The sequence below is a fragment of the Neopsephotus bourkii genome, unplaced genomic scaffold (genome assembly GCF_033783945.1).
Source record: "Neopsephotus bourkii isolate Nb327-2 ecotype Australia unplaced genomic scaffold, CSIRO-AGI_Nbou_v1 NB_1298, whole genome shotgun sequence".
Classification (NCBI taxonomy): domain Eukaryota; kingdom Metazoa; phylum Chordata; class Aves; order Psittaciformes; family Psittacidae; genus Neopsephotus; species Neopsephotus bourkii.
In genome coordinates, this window is record NW_026901782.1 from 798,296 (window position 1) to 818,593 (window position 20,298).

The window sequence follows — 20,298 nt, forward strand, 5'->3', positions numbered from 1 at the left end:
TTGGGTTGATGGGAAAGCCCAACTTATGCTCCTGCTTCCAACAGAAGGTTGAATCAGATGACCTCTAGGGTCTCCTTCCACACAAACCACAGTATTCAGTGATGCTCTGACTTGGCAACATATGCACTTAACAAGATGTGCACTTGTTCTAGTGACTGAAAGAAAAAATACACCACAAAAGCTGCAGACCAAGTTCTGGTGAATCCAGTTAGACCTCACACTACATAGTATCAAGGTAACCATTTGAGCCACTCCCTTTGGCTAAGAATTAAGTACAAAAGGTACACATAAGCACCTCAGCTGACAAGTAAGGGTACATTTGTTCTGTACTTCAATAAAAGCAATACAATTTTGGCAGAGAATACTACTGAAAAATTTTATTACTTTCTTTGCCAGCATAACGCCTTTAAAATGTCAGGGGTAATGTCCAAGCCACACACTTAAAATCATAAAGCATCCTAACAGCTTAGGATTCTTTTTAGGGAAAAAGAAAACTGAACTTTGCTCTGAACTTCTCCATTCTCCTGACGAAGTGTCCTACAAAAAGCATAGATGTAAAATGACTGCCCTGTAAGCACATTCCTGTTCTTTATGTAGGCTTGTTAGAATTCTACTCTTTCACCCCTAAGAAATATGCTAATTGGATTTGTGCTTTAAAGGCCACTTGTCATTACATATGAGACTTCATACTTTATTTTAAGCTCTGTCCCTGTTACAGCAGCATATCACTCTTGGTGTATGTGTTAAAGTATTTATTCCAGTGTATTTTCTGGGGCCTGAAGAACAAAAAGCACTGCTGTTGTTCTGGATCACATCTTGCTTCAAAATTAATACTGGGTCAGACATTGGCTCCTGAAAGACAAATATGCCAAGCAGACGGTACAAGAGTGAACATGTGTAGACAGAAATTACTAGGGCTTTTTGTTTTCAGTGTTCTCATACAGGGCTCCTATACCAATCCAGAGTCTCAAGGAGAAAAAGAAAATACATCAAAAAATATCAGGATGACAACAAAAGCTCCATCAGAGCACATGAAAGAGTCCATCTTTTTGCTCTGTACTCTAACATTATTACAGTACCCAGGAACCCTTAACACTGATCAGAATTTTCATGGAGGTAAACAATCTGTGAACCTTTAATACACTGAAGCAATCTCAGACAGTGTGTCATGTGATTAGCCATCTACTACAAACCTGAACTTGGTCACAGCTTCAAGCACAGAGTACAAGCAAACTCTGCAGTTATCTCCATGTAGACAGTGCTGGCCAGAAAGGTGATGGGAACTAGACATACAGGGTCCTGTCAGCTGCGGGTGCACCTTGAGCAAATGACTCACTGATGCCCACACACACTTCTAAAATCATAAAACTAACACTGACCTCCTCCGAATTGTTTGCATCAGTTTTGCAATGGAAGGATTCTCCCAGTCTGCTTCCTTCTTGCTGGTAAAATACTCATCTACCTATCTACTTCTCAACAACAGCAAAAACTGTAACTTTACTTCTATTAGAAGCCTTTGGGGTTTTGTTTGTTTTCAGAAGTTTTCATACTTTTGAATCAAATCTAACAGTACTGAAGTTTGTAGTTTACTTGGCCATTGACAATTTACACACCTACTTATACTAACAGCCTTTCATTCTGTGTTTGTACTGAAGTTTTCCTTACTTAAGTACTTAGCAAAACTCCCTACTCATACTGTCATTCATACATTAGGAAACACTCTTCTCTCATTTGACTTCCCATGTCACTAGGAAGTAACTGATATCATTACTTCTATGCTATTTAGTTTTACATTGCCAATCTTCCTGCAGGGATTATTTTCTTGTAACCCACTAAAATCTGCTTCTTCAGTGATTTTTTAATATTCACTAGTACAGTTATCCTGACAACTCTGAAACGGGTCATTCTAGACTAGTTCTATCACTTATTGTTGATTTTCTAATTAAACTTAGCATTCCTTAGCTCCTAATTTTTTGGCTGTTCCTCAAACTCACATGATTCCCTTGGCTACACAAAGTCCATAGTTCCTCTAAGTATTTGTGCAGTACAGTAGAACAGTTCTCTATGTCATACATTCTACAAGGAACTGTAAAATAAAAGCATTAAGAATGATGTCACAGATCTTTCTGAGCGTTAAGGAGTATGTTATTTATGAATATCCTATTATTCATTCTCCAGTATATAAGCTTACAAGGCCACTAGTACTTGAGTGCCATCAAGCTTTGCTGTGGTTCACAGTCTGGTGGTGATGTATTCTTTGCTGTTCTTATTCTAACAGTGTTAATCAAACCAGGAGTCTGGCTGCAGAGCTGAGCTGCAGTATTTTTTATCCCCAGCACTGGTTCTGTGGAAGCAATGCTCAGATAATTAAGGCATATGAAATTTCTACAGATTTGCTTACTTCTTATTTAAAAAGCCACAGAAGCATAACACCAAGCAATGCAGAAATAACCCTCAGAATACTGTTACCCACCTCAATACATCTCTGTGACCCTTCTTCCACCTCACCGTCTGTATTATTCATGCATACTTAAATAGTAAAAAATAACCCCCACAATATACAGAAATAACATGTATTAAAGCAAAAGACCATTTATCAAAGACTTCCAAAAGAGAAACATCCAAGTTGCAAGAAAAAAAAAATTCCTAGGCATTCCTGGGTTCTGTTCTAATGATACACATTTTTAAGGAAATTAAAACAAACTTTCTCAGTGTAGTAGACTGAAAGTTTTGACCTTTAATGTTACCTTACGGCTTCACAGCAAGCATGTTTCAGTCCCTATGATGAGCATTTAATGTTTACAATAATGCTGTCCTTTTAGCCCATGTGCAAGACCCAAGAATAATGGTTATTAAGTGGTGAAGTTTGAACTCTGCATCTAAAACAGTGCCACAATCCTGAATTAATATTCTGTATACAGAATTTTACCTTATTACTGAGAAAAAAAGAAAAAAAAAAAAGGAAAGCCCAAGCTAAAATGGCATCATGCATGTTTATAATGCACTGAATTATTTTCTTCCAAACCCTGGATTCCCAGGGCATGGATTTTTGAAGTCATGACCAGGCAGTCTGACAGCAAGCAAAGGCCTGAGAATTAAAAAAAAAAAAAAAAAATAAGTACATCCTCATTCAAAGGCTGTTTTGAGAAACCAACTGCATATTTCTATACATACCTATTCTCTAATCTTTAACACAGTAAATTAGATTTTACTTTTGTTTTAATCAAAAAGGTAAAGATGTAATTTAAAATAAGCATTCAGCTTTTAGGAAATCACCATATTTAAATATTTCTAAACAAAGAATAATACAACCAGAATCAGGAAAAAATAAATCATTAAAATGTCAGCCCCACAGGTTTAGCATAAAGCCAAGATACACATTCAGAATCAGCAACATCTTCGAGCAGTGGTTTGTCACAGAAATATCTCCTAAATTACAACCTGTTACAAATATGATGCAATAGAAGCAACAAGCAGGTTAGAGTAACTTTTTTTTAGTTTTAAATACTGACATGGATTTATAGTCAGAAATAAATCTTAAGTTAGTGTATCTTCAAAGGAGTTCACAAAGATTACATGCTAGTCCTGGACACTGAGCTTTTATACTCAGTACCGCCCATCGCTACCTGGCTATACCTACGGTCCCACATAAACCTCCAGTGAATAACATTCCTACAAAATCTTCCTTGGATTTTTCTGCTTGTACACTGTGGCACTTACACAAAGCATACTGTGGGGAGAAGGTTGCCACATAATCTAAATTGGAAATTAATGAGGAATAGTCACTAAGTATATTTATTAATCTGATAACCTGCTGTTATCAGGCCAAAATAAGATTAGTGCAGAAGAAACAATTTAAAAATATATAAGCCAATTCTTCCGTGTTAAAATCAAAGAAAACATGCCTGCTTTTAAAGAGAGAACTTACTTTTAATAAGCTAATGGGGGACACCATTAGTAAGTGATAGTAACATGAAAATCCATATTACATTTGTAGACAACAACACAGCAGCAAAATTACTAGTCTGAAGTTATCACTTACCAAAATCTACTCTTGTTAGTATGCACTGCATTGGATGGTCAGTTGTATGCCTTGTTGTTGTTGCACCACTTTCATAACAGGTTGCACACAGATCGTAATCGTAGCAAATCAAACACTTGTATCGTCGACCTCTGAAATTTCCTTTTAAACATGCATCACAGCTGACACCTGTAAACAAATAAAATTGCTTTAAAACAGAAGTGAATGCATTTATTTTAAGTAACAGGTAGATTTGTAACTATTGTCCCTCAACAACTAAAACGATCCAGCTATTTCTGACATGTGCAGCTGGCACAAGGCTCAATTTTTAAATATATTTGTCTTTAAAATACACTACTCTCCAAAAATTAGAATCTTGAATTCTCGAAGCAAAATTATGGCAAACTCAAGCACCTGAAATAATAATAGGTTAAAGTTATAAAATCTCTTCAGGCATACCTTCCTACAGGCACCTAGGAGTATTGACTAGTATTTAGACAGTTAAGTATCTCTGGCCAAACAAAACGCTTAAAAGCCGAACTATATAACAGATGATCAGGAGGAAAAAAGCAACAACAATAAGCAGATCTACCACAGATGAAAATGCACCAGCTTTTCAGCCTTGCCTTTCACACTTCCTACTTTAAGTCTGAAGAACACCATAACCATCCCTGTCATTATATGTAGGGTAGAGATTAGGGCCTTTTTCCATTTTAAATAACAAAGTTAAGGTGTTATCTGAAGTTAGGCTGCATCAGTTCTCTCCGATTTCTTTAAGCTCGGTCTTTGCACTGTAAGGTAGTCACACTGTGTATGTCAGAGAAAGGCTTCGCAGCTTTCAAATGTTTTCATTTTATTGTGTAGTTTCATATCTCTCTTGGTTACTTAGTTAAGTGCAAGAGTTACGTCATCTTGTAATCTGTCACACCTAACACAAACTTTCTTCAACTGCATCAGTGAATTAAGGGCCTCCACCAAAGATACCAATGTACAGAATTAATACAGGATTCTGATCAACATCCTCTTTCAGCATCAGCTAAGAGCTGTTCTTCATAGCTTGGCAAAATCAGACACCTTCAGAGTTAAAAACATGCCAGAATGAAACAGTCACATTAGCCACCTCAATTTTTTTTAAGTATAACTGCCAGAAAACTGGTGTTAATACACTTTTTTTTTATTTTTTGTTGTGCTACTCCATTCTGCAGCATCTGAACAGAAACTTTACCGCATATAATACGGACTGCAACATGAAGGAATTTCTTTTAAAGCTCTACTACTTGTTCAAACAACTGCATCATCCCATTTTGATGAACAGTAGATAAAATTATCATTTTTTCATTTCTCTACCTACAGGGACAGATTATGGCATTATCTGATGATTTCTAACGTCTAACCACAGTGCTTTATACAAGTACTGAACCGATTTCTTTACTTGCCTCACTATCTACCTTGAAAGCATCCTACATGGAATATGTATTATGAATGTATTAGAAAATATTTCAAGAATCTTTGTTAATAGACTCAAAGAACTACAGTAAGGACAGCCCTGTTAGCATCTTCAAAGTTAGGTTTGGGGTTCTTTGTGTGTTCGGGGGTTTTGTCCTTTTTTGCTTTAATTTTGGGTTGTGGTTTTTTTTGGGGGGGAAGGTGGGGTTAATCTTTCTCACTTGGCATGCTTTTCATTCATAAGTTCTGAAGATCTGTAACAATCCTTGATTATTTGGACACTGAAAATAACCTAACTTCTGAGAACACCTGCCAGAGTAAGTTTTATTATTTCAGTTGGTTTGTTTGCTCCCCCCCTCCAATATAGAGATCTACAAAATTTTAATCTATGCAACATCAGTATTTCCCCAACAACACATGCCATACACAAAATACTTAATGGTTATTGGCAGCACTGCAAGTCCTTTTGTTGCCTAAACTTTCTGGAAAACAGTTGATCAGCAAGTTAGATATGACACTGAAATAAACAGACCAGTTTGACCTCAAACCCATGTCAGACTCTTAACAGCATTCCAGATGAAGTATTTATGCCACAGTTCTCCAGTAAATTTATTCTACCTTCTTCCTTTAAGCTCAAAACAGTTGATTTAATGCAGATGTAAGCCTCTGCAACAAACTCCTCCTGTCACATGTTCTCTCAAACATCTACAACATTGCTACTTGAAGACAGACATGTTTTTTAAGTATTCACTTACAGGCTTTCTTCACACCAGTATTTCTGCATGTCATTCAAACTGCAATCCCCTTCAATGTTGTGCTATTAACTTTGGAGAAATTCAGCCATAAACATGAATCACAACATAATGTGGTAATTTAAAACTTAAGAGCATTTCTAGTGGAAATGTACAGCAAGGTCTTCAAACAGATGAATTTTGCTCATGATCAGTTACCAGAAAGTCTACGGTCTGATTCAAACAAAAAACTAACATTAACATAACAGATCACTGTGGCTGGTAAAGTTAGACAAACAATAACAAAGTTACTGACACAGCATGCTTTCTACATTTTCCAAGATTAATATTTTGCCACAGCTACCACATTTTCCCCTTTAAGAAGCAGGCTGACAGCAGGAGAAGCACCATGCTGTCTAGTGCGAGACACCCCTGTCCATGGCAGAGGGGGGTGGAACTACATCATCATAAAGGTTTTCTCCAACTTGAGCCTTACTACAATTCTATATTATTTTATATCCCTCTGGGTAGCCGAGAATGAAAGCCACAGAAGGGATGCTTAAATCTCCAGATCTCCCCACGATTTCAGTAGGACTCTTTTACAGAAGCTACAGGACTTACTCTTCCCTTTTTACAAGTTTCATCCAAGGTCCATTGCAGTTTTTCCTGTTCTTCAAGCTTATTACTTGGCTGCCAAAACCTCACCCATCTATCCAACCTGAGATCTGGAAACAAATACCCAGGCAAATAATCTCCTCCCACCCTATTCTTTCTACTACAGTGAACACTTACTTCCTTATCAAAGCTTTGATTCTGTTTTTGTTTTTACAGCAATTGAAATTCCAAAAGTTCATTTCTCTTCCCTGCATAAACCCCAACACTCAACATATTCCAGTCAGCACAGTATGCCTTTCACTAGGTGCCTATCCAACACTTCCCTGTATCTACCTTAAATTTATCAATACAGCAGGTTATGTTACAAGCTCAAGAATGCCAGCTTAATCTGCATATATCCATATTAATCACAGGGTTTGAGAAGAAAACATGGTCTAGAAGCAGGGAACAAAAGCAAATAACCAAAAGAAGAGCCTGAACAATGTGTAGCAAGGGTTTCGATACCCTTGCTGGCTTGCACTAGATGTTAACAAAAGAATCCTTGAATGAAATCCTACTAACCCACAGTTAACAGCTATGCAATGAGAACTTATCTACCTTTCACAAAGCAATAACTACCACAGATGATAGAAGTGGCTTTCTCAAACTTTCTTCTACTTTGCTATGGGTATACAAGTACCCACATACACTGCTTAACATGTATCATGTCTAATTAAACCTTGTTGCTTACTAACGTTTGGGGTTTTTTAAATGCAACACTGTTCCACTAGAGGGCAGCATTGTGCTAAAAGCCAAAGGGGTTTTGGTTCAATTTAACTATCAAACTTCAAAGTTCTGAAAGCTTCTTCAGCAATATTCCTTCCTAATATGAAGTATCGGATACTCACGTTTTGAGTGAAATGAATCAGGACATACCTAACACGCAAGTATTTTCTATGTAGTGTGCTGAACAGTAGTATTAACAAAAAAATTAACACCCCTGACGCCCACAAAAACTTCCAACCAAAAACCAAAACCAAACCCACAACCCCCTTCCCCAACACCTTTCATACTTGGATCTTGATAGCAAAATACAATTTGCTGTTATGACACAGAATTACTTTTGCTAGGAATTAACTAAAATGAAAGCAACTTCTGGGTTTAACAGGAAGACTATAGGGAGCTCATAATCTGATTTCATAATGGAGAAAATAACAATGTAGTGTAGTTTGAACACTATATGCATCAGAATTAATTCGATTTTACTAGTAAAAAAAAAAAAAAAAAAAAGGGTCGTGAACATCCCAAACTATTACTGCCTTGGACACACTTCCATTTGTAACAGTAGGACGCTTTCCTCCCGCTGGCCCCCCCCCCCCAAACTTGGCCACCTCAGACACCATGGAAAAATCAGAATAGTATTATTAAAAGCCCAATAATCTGGCCCAAATAGAACTGACCCAAGAAACTGGTGAAATTATCAGGATTTCTTCTTATGAACAGCATATTGTCAAAGATAAGTTACATACAGACGTTGGAATGGTCATGCCTCAAATAATGTGAGCTGCTAAACTATCAACATTTTAAATGTAGCAATTTTTAGGTACTTCAGAGAAAATGCCACCCATTTATCACTAGAAAACATTTAAAACACATAAAACCTACATATGAAGTATTCAAACAGTTAAGCTATGAACATTTAGCTCCTGAGAGCAGTATTTAATCCTTGTGCTACCCCCAAGAATTAAATTCCATTGTTTTAGCAGCACAATGGAAAGCATTAAGTTCACAGGTTGTTTCACCATTTAACATTCCTGTCAGCAGCTAAATGTCCAAAAGCAAACTTTATGGCCTCTAATTCAGGTACTGGTTTTAATTCAGCGCTTGGAGTGAGGATCACTGAATTTCTTTCATGTCCAACATAAATACAAAATTAGTCTGTCAATGACTTTTTCTCCAGAATGAAAATGGCAGTTTCTTTAAACCTTTTTTTCCTACTCTACCTGAAGTACTATAGGGGTTCATCTTTCTCAAAGACTGACAGGATTACATGCAAAAGTACCACTGAATTTCAAGAGGACAGGGCAAACTTTAAAGCTCCCACCTTTCAAAAAACCCAACTTACCCATGCAATCAAAAACTACAAATTTGCACTGCCTCTTTTGTGGCAGAACATGTTGCAACCTGTGTACTGCATCTATTTTTATATTCTGAATATAATAACTAACACTACCTTTAATATGCATCTGATACATTTCAGGGTAAAATGCTCTTTCAGTGGTATGGTGGTAGTTTTGGGTTGGTTTGTTCTTTTAAATAAATTCACTGGACATCAGCTATCTCACCTGTAGTCTACGTGCCACATGGCAACCCCTGGCCTTAAGTAAGATATTCTGCTTAAGTGGTTCAGCTGTTTCTAAGACTGAAGTTAGGAAAACATGCAAATTGAGAATATATAAAAAAAGCAAAGAAAAAAAAAATCACAAAACCCCACAACAAATGTTTGTTTCTTTAATAGCCTCATCTCTTAATGTAGAGTACTATCTGATTCATGAAGTTAGCTTCTAGGAACATAAACTTCTGTTGGTTCTGTTAGTCTGACCAAAAATTCAGCCAAACCATAGAACTTAGGTTTTTGTTTACTTTTTATCACACACTTACTAAAGCACATTGTGAAAACAAACATCAAGGAGACCTGCAACACAGAATACACTCTATCCTTGCAGCTCCAAGTGCTGAACAGAAAATTCACATGCAATATCCTTTAACTGGAAAGGATCCATCCCCTCACACATCCTGTGCACAACAAGGCTGAGCACACAGTATTATCCTATAGCAGAAGCCACCGGACTAGCATGTCTGCAAAAACCACTAGATAAAGGCTGCAGGCAGATATGATGTTGACTTGGAATTTTAAAGAAAGTGGGATAAAAAAGAGAGGGAATCAGGCCTACATTAGACCAGAATGGCCAGCAGGTTTTTTCTGAACAACACTGTTTTCTCCAGAGTCTGGAGTAGAAACCTCCATATCCTGTTATCTCCCCATTGTCAACAAGTTTCATAAAGACCACTTGCAGTGTTTGGTACTTGTCTAGAGCTGATCTAAAAAGTAAGAATTGAGCAATATGGCTTGCCCAGCCAGTTCCAGCCTTGATCCTAACACCTGACCATCAGTCAGCCTGCTACCAAAAAGAGGTTTTCCATTTTTGCTTTTTACATCCCAAGTCACAGAATTTATACACAGAACTGTTTCAGTCACCTACAGCACCAGGAACAAGCTATTAGTAAGCACTGCAAAACACACCCAACACTATTCAGGAATCATGCCTGAGAGAGTGAGTCAGCACTCCCCACAGGGTCACCTGCCTTTCCCATATAAACGTCCTTTTATCTCTGCAATTCCCCAGTTCATTCATTTGTCATGCCTTCTAATTCTGACACTGCAACAAGAACCTCACACAGCTGACTGCTTCATCTCTGTTTCAGATGTGCAATAGGACACATGTCATCCTTAGGCGGTGAGGGAGGAGTGTCCCAGACAAACTGGTATTTGGCCAGGTAATCAAATTTACTATCTTAAGGTCTGCATGTAAGGACTGAAAGAAAGTTGTGCTAGTTAATTTCATTCTGCCGCTTCCTAACATGAATGTCATCTTTGTAAGTCAGTCCATGCATTTCTATTTGATTACACAAATTATTTTTAATAATGTAGTACTAAAATCAGCTTAAGAATAAAATGTTACAACCATTTATATTTCCCTAACACACCATCAAATGTTAACTGGATCCTGAAAAAAATCACTGCACATCTCTTCTCAAGATCTAACTTTGAGAGGAAGGCCACCAGACCTAACTATATAATATCTAACCATAACAAGTAGAGCTGCTTTTACAACTTTGAAAAGCATACTGGAATGCTAGCAAGGTATTTGTAGTTCAGTATCTTAAAGAAATTTTTAAGTAGTTTTACTTTAGAATTTACTACTCCTGCTGGCAGATTCTACTTATCCCTCATTTACCAATCATACTGCCCAGTAGATGGCATCCCATGACACCAGTAACATTCATTTATACAGCGGGTCAAGAACAATTTTGCTGCTGCCCAATGCAAATATAAACACCAAGTGAACATCTTAATTTTTTAAAATAGATCCCATAAACCCTAGTGGTTTCAGTATCACCTTTGCAAAGAGAAGTTTTCTTATAACCCTATATGAATGATTTACCAGCTAACTAGTAAATCCTGTGCATGAAGCCTTCTCTTGAAGATCACCTTCAAAAAAAATACAACAAAAAGATCTATATGATTTTATTGATCACTGCCCAAAAATCGTTGTAAAGTTAATTTGTTCAAGTACTAAATCACTGAAAAAGAAGATATTATACAGATACTCTGGAAGATGAGGTTTACGTATTGCTCATTTACTCTGACCTGAAATAGAACAACATAAGTTCTGTACAAGCATGCACACAATAACCCCAATCAACTCATGTCAATCTTAAACAAACATTCCCTCTACACAATAAAAAGCAATTTTTTATGGGTTGCCATTTTACATACAAATCTGCAGTTCCTTCATCTCCCGAAATACACTGCTGGGACACCAAACAAACCAGAAACTGATCCAGAGGCTACTGAAAACTCTGGACTTTATTAGACATCATTTTACCAGACAGCATATGATGCAAAAACCTACTTTCCTGTCAAGCTAGGTGGAATACTTTCCTACCCTCCATAACAGAGAACAAATTTGTCTACACTGAAAAGAGCGGGGGGAGGGGAGGAGTAATCCACATCCCTGTGCCAAAATACAAAAAAGCAAGCATGAATGAAAAAAGGATTTTAAGAAGTTCACAGGCAAGTCCTTCAGGTAAGATAAGAAAGCAGCTGCAGAAAACCAATTCTCAAAACATTTTTACATTAATGTATCCTGTTTTTATCTAAGGAATTTTGTTTAGCAAAATACAAATGTGGAATCCATTTTTACAGAATAGCTATTATATTTGAAACTTCCTTCAATAATATTTGCTGTGCCTTCCATCTTCTGTTTTATTACTTCTGCAATTTGACCATCAGAACTCTCACAACATGAAAGCCTGTTAAAGCACTGTAAACCCATTAAAATTAAACAAATTGCAATACATTTATCAGAGCACAGAAAGTTTGTAATGTAGCAGCAAAGGGAACTGGAACCAGACATGATCTTATTTAACAACTGTTAATTTAAAAAATGGCAAACAGCACGTGAATTCTATTAACAGAAAAATAGTTAAACTGAGGAAGCTGTAAACAGTGCCAGGGCACAAAAACAAGAGTAACAGCACTGGGCTAAATCCTGTATCTAGTAAAATCAAAAGTTTCTCATTTAAGAGGACACCAGCAAGTAGGTTACCATGTTTCTTTCAGGATTAAAGAAACAAATATATGCAGCTCAGACAAACACCAACTCAAAAGAGAACTGGGTTGGGGGAAAAGAGCATCATACACAAATGGATTTCAGATGTGTAAGAAACATGAATAAACACTGAGAAAACCCTAAAAGGAAATTAATCAGAATAACTGGCACTTCTCTCTAGCCCTGGAAGAATTAAGAGGTAGTCTTCTCAGAAAGTAAACCTCTATATATTTTGGCTTAGAATATTATTTAAGAAAACAGAAAAAGGAAAAGGGAAAAACAAGCAAGGCAAACAAGACAAGCCCAATCAGGCATGGGAGCAGTATGGCTCAACTAATCAGGGAAGTCAGAGTGCTTGAAGACTATTCATAGTCCTGACTCCTTTTTCAATGAGCCACTGTTTCAGGCAGATAAAACTTCAACACTCAACACACCTGGCAGAGGCAAAAGTCATCAGTTTTCCTTGCAAAATCTTACCTTCACAAAAAGCTTAGCAGAAATTAAATACTCTGTTTAGGTACACCCTATGCGTGGATGCTGGAGAGGGGCTCTTCATCAGACACGGTAGTAACAGGACAAAGGGAATGGGCTCAAAATAAAACCAGAAGTTCAGGTTAGATACAAGGAAGAAGTTCTTTACTTGGAGGGTGGTGGTGAGGCACTGGAACAGGTTGCCCAAGGAAGTTGTGAATATTCCATTCCTGGCAGTGTTCAAGGCCAGGTTGGACAGAGCCTTGAGTGACATGGTTTAGTGTGAGGTGTCCCTGCCCATGGCACGTGGATTGGAACTGGACGATGTTAAGATCCTTTTCAACCCAAACCATTCTATGATTCTATGCATAGTTTGTATCCAAATACACAAGCTTTACTTCCTTTCACACTCTTAGAATCACTCCTGACCATCTTAAATATTCCCCAAATAATGTTTGCCATGTTTGCCTTTCTCCCCTGCAGAACAGAGAAGAGGGAAGATTTAGTAAAGGCAGCAATACAGGGAACTGCACCGGCTGGGCTCCAATGGGGCTAAAAGTGTAAGAAAAAAGTTTTCATGCAGCAAGTGTTCCAGCTTTCGAAGCAATACCTTGCGATTTTATGTCTCATGATAGCCATGTCTTGCACAAGGTGGTCTAGAAATACACAGACTTTTCATGTCAGAAAGACACATCCAAAGGCAGCTGGGAGAGGGACGGAAAGAAGAACAAGCAGTTGTCCTCTTCACTAAGGAAAGCAGTGATGTCAGATATACAGCAGGCGGACATACCTAGATTCCCCCCTATCATCTAACTAAGTTTACAGAAAGGAGTACAAGAATACTTTGAAGCTTACAGCCTACCTTCAAAATCACCACCTTGAATGGCACCATAATGCCATGAAAGGAATTTATCTTAACACCACAAGAGACCTAGAAACTTTATTTTTTAAAATGGCAATAGAAGGTCAAAAAACCTTCAGTATATTAATTTAAGTAGTAGCAACATTCTACCCTGGCCTTTCCAAGGCATTTTTCTTTCTATGAACACAGACAGCCTTGGCAGCCACTTCTACTTCCACACCATTGGAGAACAGCTTCTCAGACTGATAACATGCCTGCAGAACCTACAATTGCTTATGATGGGAAAGCTACACCATAAAAGTGCTGTGGGAAATGCAGTAACCTCAAGCAAAAAAAGAAGGTTTCATGCCTACTTCAGTCAGGTTTCAGTTTGTTCCACTCCTCTCTCCCCTTCTTTCCAGCTTCCCATGGCATATTCTTCTTTGCCAATTGCTCATACATTCCATGGATGGGAAACCCAGCTACACCAAATGCCTTTCTTCTTCTCATAAGGAAGATACTCATTTAGCTTTGTTACTTGTAAGGTTGTTTGGGGTTTTTTTTTTAGTTCTCCTTTTATACCACACATATACAAAAAGCCAAAGATAATCAGAACATAACCTTCTGAACACTTCTGAGAGTCCCATCCATCTTTTATACTTTTCAGAATGATTTACTAATCACACTAACAATTTGAAAATAATGAGTCAAATAATTTTCCCAAACAGCCTTTAATCTATCACTAAACACTAAAAGCCCTCACTGATTTACAGATTACAATTCACGAATCTTCAGTACTTAACCTTTTTTAGCGCAGTCTCTTACACAATGTTTTTTTGTTCTTTTTAGGAAAAACTGCTTTAGAAGCAGTATTTCTGTTCAAACCCATCCTCAAATTAAACCAGTTTCTCAGGAAAAACACTAGACAATTGGATTTTTAATCCAACACACTAAAAAGAAAAGCATCACTTGGGAAAAGTATGGAGGTAAAAAAATAATTTGTAAGCCTGTCAAACCAAGTTACAAGGGATCCATTTACTGTAGAAAACACAAAGTTCATCAGCTTCGCTATTATTCTGCCATAAAACTACAATCATTAAAGGACAGGAAGGAGAGTTCATTTTTATTCCCACAAGTGAAAGCAGTCACCTACAAAGATAAAAACAACCTCTTTTTATCTGTATAGAAAAGATACATTAATGTCAGTATTTAGACCACCTATTTTCAAGTGGAGGGCAAAACAACTCTGAACAGAACTATCACTGTGTTTTCAATGCAATTGTTTTGCTGCAGGTAGAGACATTAGAAGGCAAAATAAAGGACAAAAAATTGACATTTTTGTTCTTTCCTACCAAAACTGGGATCACTTAAATCTTTAATGAAGCAAATTGCCAAGCACTGACTTACACCACAGGAGTCAGGTATAACCCCTATCACTTTCCTTCAGACAAAAGCCTTCTGCAGCCCCTCATCTCTATAATTCAACCTTGCTCTAGAACAAGAAATTCAGAGTTAACATCACACAAACATTTGGGAAACCGCATCTGCACAAAGGATCATCATCTAGATGAAAACAGTCTGAAACTTGCACTTGCAGAGGAATACTTAGTACAGGGACCTAATTTAACAATTGAATGGCAACTAAAAAAAAATAAAAAAATCACCAAACCAAACAACAATAAAACCCCCACTTATTTTCAAGAGTTCTAAAAGTCTGGAAATTAAGCTTTAACAAAAAAGATGTTTTTCCTAAATGAAAATAGCAGAGAGACATTAATAGAAATATTTTTATTTATTTGCTGAATGACAACAATAAAGCAATGCCTAATACTACAGCCTTTTAGCAAAATATACCTCCCTTCATAATCCACGAAAAACGAGAGGAGAGTCAAAACCCATTAGGTCTCACTACTTCTTATGTAAGCTTAGATGCCATGCTGCAGCCACAAAATGCACACAACAAGGAAAAAAGCAAACTGTACAAACAAATCTGGTAGATATTCATGGAAAGAAGTTTTTAAATTATCTACCTATTAGGAAAAAAAGCTGTAATATGAAGATACTACCAAAGAAAATCTAGATAATGAAGCTGGGAAAGATGGAGACACCAGAGGTATTTATTTTCTCTGTTCTGCAACTTGGAAGCACATAGTGCGTTCATAACATTGAAAATTGCAACTTCTTTACACTTTGAGACTAACTTTTAAGCTCTGTTTTCCACTTGCCACTGGACTGCTTGAATTTCACACAGAAAGGTAGTTTTCACCCACTAAACTGAGCTATTCCAAATTTGCAGATGCTTATGAGCAAAACCACACACCCTCATACTTGCATCTTCAGCAGAACTACTTCTTTTGTAGTTCTTTAAACACAAATATTTTTTAAGGCTGCCTTATCACTGCATTCTGTTGGATGCTCAAGTTTGATTTTGGGAATGCGTACCAACCATGCAACTAGTTTCACCACAAAAATAACACAGCCTTTTAATCTAGGTAGCCATAACTGAGGTTGGGTATGAACACTAAACTATGTTTATCTTGGCAGTCTTCAAGGTGGTGTCATCAAAGAGCAGGGACGAAGAGAGACCTTCAGCCCATTCTGTAGATCAGAATGTCCACATTCCCAATACAACTTTAAGCCAACTTATTTTAACAGATTTTCTGAGCTCTCTATCAACTGTCACAACACACCAGCTCCTACAGGAAAGAGTAAGCATTAACTACTTTTCTTCCAGACTCTTCCACAGACACTAGAGCTGGCAGCTACCTTACCTTCACTGATACACATTAAGTTCCACATTAAGTTTTCAGGAAGAAAGAGATATGACAGTGCACCTGAGATACTGTCCACAAAAAAAAATATATTTTACAGCTAGAGTTTTGAAGCTTTTTTAAGATTTGCAGGCATCTTTCATACAGCTAACAGACCCATGTACAGCAACTTAGAGCCTATGGAACAGCCCATAGCAAGTCCTTTTTTCTTATGTACAATTACAAGATGCCTTACAATTGTTGGAGGAAAACAAATGGATTCACAATCATTCATGCATTACTTACACATTACTTCAGTCTTCTTTAACGCTAAGGTGGTGGATTCACTGGAAGAAGCTACAGTACAGACTTCCACAATTGCTATGCACTGCCAAGAACTCCAAATGCTTAGCACTATGGAAGAGCATGCACAGAGTGTCATCTTACAGATTAGGCACATTCAATGCAGTGTCATATTACACAACTTAAGAAAGTGTCTGCCTTCTTCAAAGGCATTCGTGAATAAGGACATCAGAAGAAAGGAAAACAGGTTTGGAAGAAGCCCAACACAAATTTAATGCAAGCACTATGAACAGCATTCACCAGCCGCAGACATGAAATATTTGCTCTGAAAAAATACATAACAGTATTCCTCAAAGCTAGTCCTGCACTTCAGTCAATTACCTCCTCAAAGCATTTTATTCCTACCTATATAAACTATATTCTAGCACATAATTCTCAACAATCCACTCCTTCAGCTTTCTGGTGCCTTTCCTTGAATTGCTAATGCTTCCAGGAACAAAATAACAACTCAGCTTTGTTATATAATAAGCTGAGGTACAAGAATTAAATGTCCCAATAACTGGCTCCAATAGTTAAGAGTCTTATTATTATTCTAAGGAATCTTCACTTACAAATCTTCACCTATAAAACCAGTCTTCTATAGCAAAATCTGAAGCTATTTTCCCAGTTTATCACAGAATTCTTCCAGAGTAAGGAAGACTAGCATGTCATCATAGTGCCTGGCAATTCACAGTACTTATGGCAAAACCACCAGCAAGAAGATACTTGCAGATCACAGTGTACACCCTTTCTGCATTCAGGATGGGGGGGAAGGGGGGGCGGGGGGGAACCAAAAAAAAAATCAACCAACCCCAAAACCAAAAAAACTCTGCAGTTTACCAAAATTGAAAATAACCAATGGAGAGAGATTGAAAATGTGTCTGACCTCCTCCTGAGTCAAGATACTCTAGACAGTTTCTACTCCATCTTCTTAAATCTGTAAGGTATCTAATTACAATAACCAACAAATACGAGCCTAAACAGTAAAAAAATCACCTTGGCTGTGGTTTACAGCAGAAGTAACCAACTTCTGCCTGTACAATCAGAGAACAAACTGCATTTACTGACATTTTCATCTTATCAGAACAGTACAGAGGACAGCAAGGGGTAAGTATGGAATTAAGATCATCTGAGCTATTTTATGCATACCTAGATGGAAAAAAAAATTATTCATGACATAGAAAGCTCTGCATTCTCTACAGCTTATCTTTGCAAAGCTTAGGTGTCTTTCTTCAAGGGCATCCTGCATTCTCTTTCCCAATCTTACATTTCTTACAGCTAGGTTTAGGGAGAAAGTCTGCTCTGGACATGTGAATAATGATACTAATAATAATTTGGTGCTGAAGTTAGCGGCCTTAGGTATTTTCAGAAAGAAACAAAATCAGAAGAAACTCTCGAAACTGCAGTGGCAGAACTATGTCCACCTAGTTGCGACCCATGTTTCACCACTATTAGTCTTGGTGAAGCTGCTCTTACAGACCCAGTTTCACCAGGGAATTACAAGGTGCTTCTCACTACAGAATTTTTCCACTTGCAGAGACAAACCACAACTCATCTCGCATGCCAATATACACATAATACACTATGTACACTGGTGTTTACATACACTAAGCACCTTTTGTTTCAGGCACATTTCATTGTTACTGCTCGTACTAAAAATGTATGCAAGTACATGCAATAATTCAAGCATTCACTTTTGTTGAAGTGAAGGCGAGGTGACTGTAATTTGAGCACAGGCAAGCCTTTGTGCCCTAGCCACACATTTCTTTAGAGCTAATTTAATTTTATCACAAAAGGAAGTCCAACCAACAAAGGTGTATAGTCAAGACTCTCAGAAGCTTCAAATTTATTCCAGCTGAATACAGATTTCTAAGCTAATACACACACTGATAAGTTATGCAAAAAATATATTACCAGTAAAATGGAACATTACTTTTTACCAGAATCATTTACTTGGAATTAAAGGCAGATGTTACTGACAATCACACAAGAAATTCTTACATGACTATATCCTAATGCATTTCTGACCTTGAAAATCTTGTATGATCTATTACTGCTGGAGCTAGGGTACTTGAGATAAGCACCCAGAGAATATGACCTGCTTAAAAGCTCACAACACTGCTTTGCAACCAGCCTCCTCCAGGATGCCTTCACCCAGCCTCCAAGGAAGTCTAATGTTGTTCTAGGCATATACCCAGGTTTTTACTTCCAGAAGATGCCATGAAATTCTGCCATACTATCAAACATCTGTACAGCAACGCAGGTGGTCTGCAGAGACACACAATTTGTTTAGAAATAGATTTAAAATTACAATCCTAATATCAATATTGATATTCTCAAACTATTTTATCCCATCTATCACATTAATTCATGCTAACTTCTACACTGTTTATATATGAAGACTTTACCTCATCTTTTAATTTTTTTTTAGGGTAAATACAGTCTAAGAGAGCTGGCCAACAGTAGTCACCTCTGGCCAAGAATACTGGCTGATTTAGTATCAATAAGCTAACAGATGTCGGACCTTAAACACCATTTACAGCAGGAATCAAGTGTTACTGAATATTCTGTAAACAATGACTCTCCTCAACAAATAACTAAAGAATTCCTTAGTCATAGTCTAGACTAGTAAGTAAAAAAATTTCACTACTAAGGTCACCTTGTCTCATATAACTAAAAATCCCACTACAAATCAATTTCTGCAACAGGTCAGAGAAACTGCTGCCTAAAAACATTTTTTTAGCAAGAGCTATTTTCTGGAATAAGAGAGGACTAGTTATTCCACCAGAAACAACAGAGCTTTCCTTTTTGAAGAGGCTTACAGAGGCACGCATTAAACACCTAGTGCCCTTGAACCCAACATGGATCTGTACCTTCTACAACTGTTTCTGAAAATCCCACCCTAGGGCATTTTAAGAAGGAAAGCTGGAGAGGGAGAGCACAGCAAAGGGAAGGAAGAATAATGACAAGGAAATAAGAGGGTGAAAGATAAAGAGATCAAAGACAAAAAGAAGGAAAGCAAAGAAGATAATTTATCCTACCAGAGACAGCACCTCTTGTCAGTCAAGACAAGAAACATTGCCTCCCAAAAAGAATCTGGCACCAGGAAGTGGCAGAAGTGATGGGGGTAGACCAAATCTGACCTGAGGTAAGAAAAAAAAAAAAAAGGAGTTATAATTTTATGTTTTAAACTTTGTCTGTTGCTTCATCTTTCTTTTGCAATACATTCTTAAAAACTGATTTGGTTTTTGTTTCGTTTTGTTTTCTTAATTAATATTCTTCAGCTGGATATGGTCTGTGAGTAACAGTGGAATGATCCAAATCAAATGTAGAACAGGTTCAATAGTAATTTCATGAAAATACAAAATTCTGTGTGAATACAAAAACTTGAAACAAGTTTTAAATCCTATACTGCAGCTACATGAAGTGACTGCTGCAAACAGTATAAGTCACCAATCTGTCCTAATGAGTCAAAAAATTTGGAAGAATGGAACATACACAAAGCTCACTGTAATGAAGTACAGGATCATTAATTCCTGACTGTAGAAGACTTTCCTGAGTGCCTCTGGCAAGACATAAAATCTCCACCTGTTACCCCACTTGCAAATGTGAGAGAAGTGGCATGGCCTCCTGTGTTCAGGTTCCCTGCTTAATTGTAATGAAAACGTGTTACCCAGGTCTCCAACTGAAAGAAGGGTGACTTTCA

At 37.3% G+C, this 20,298-nt stretch overlaps 1 protein-coding gene across 1 annotated transcript in view; it reads right to left on the minus strand.

Annotated features, from left to right (window-relative positions):
• KCMF1 (potassium channel modulatory factor 1) overlaps nt 1-20,298 on the minus strand; it is a 50,917-nt gene that overhangs the window by 22,257 nt on the left and 8,362 nt on the right. Inside the window, exon 2 of the mRNA XM_061366086.1 lies at nt 4,043-4,210. Within this exon, the coding sequence (XP_061222070.1) occupies nt 4,043-4,210 (168 nt within the window). The remainder of the gene's footprint in view (nt 1-4,042; nt 4,211-20,298) is intronic.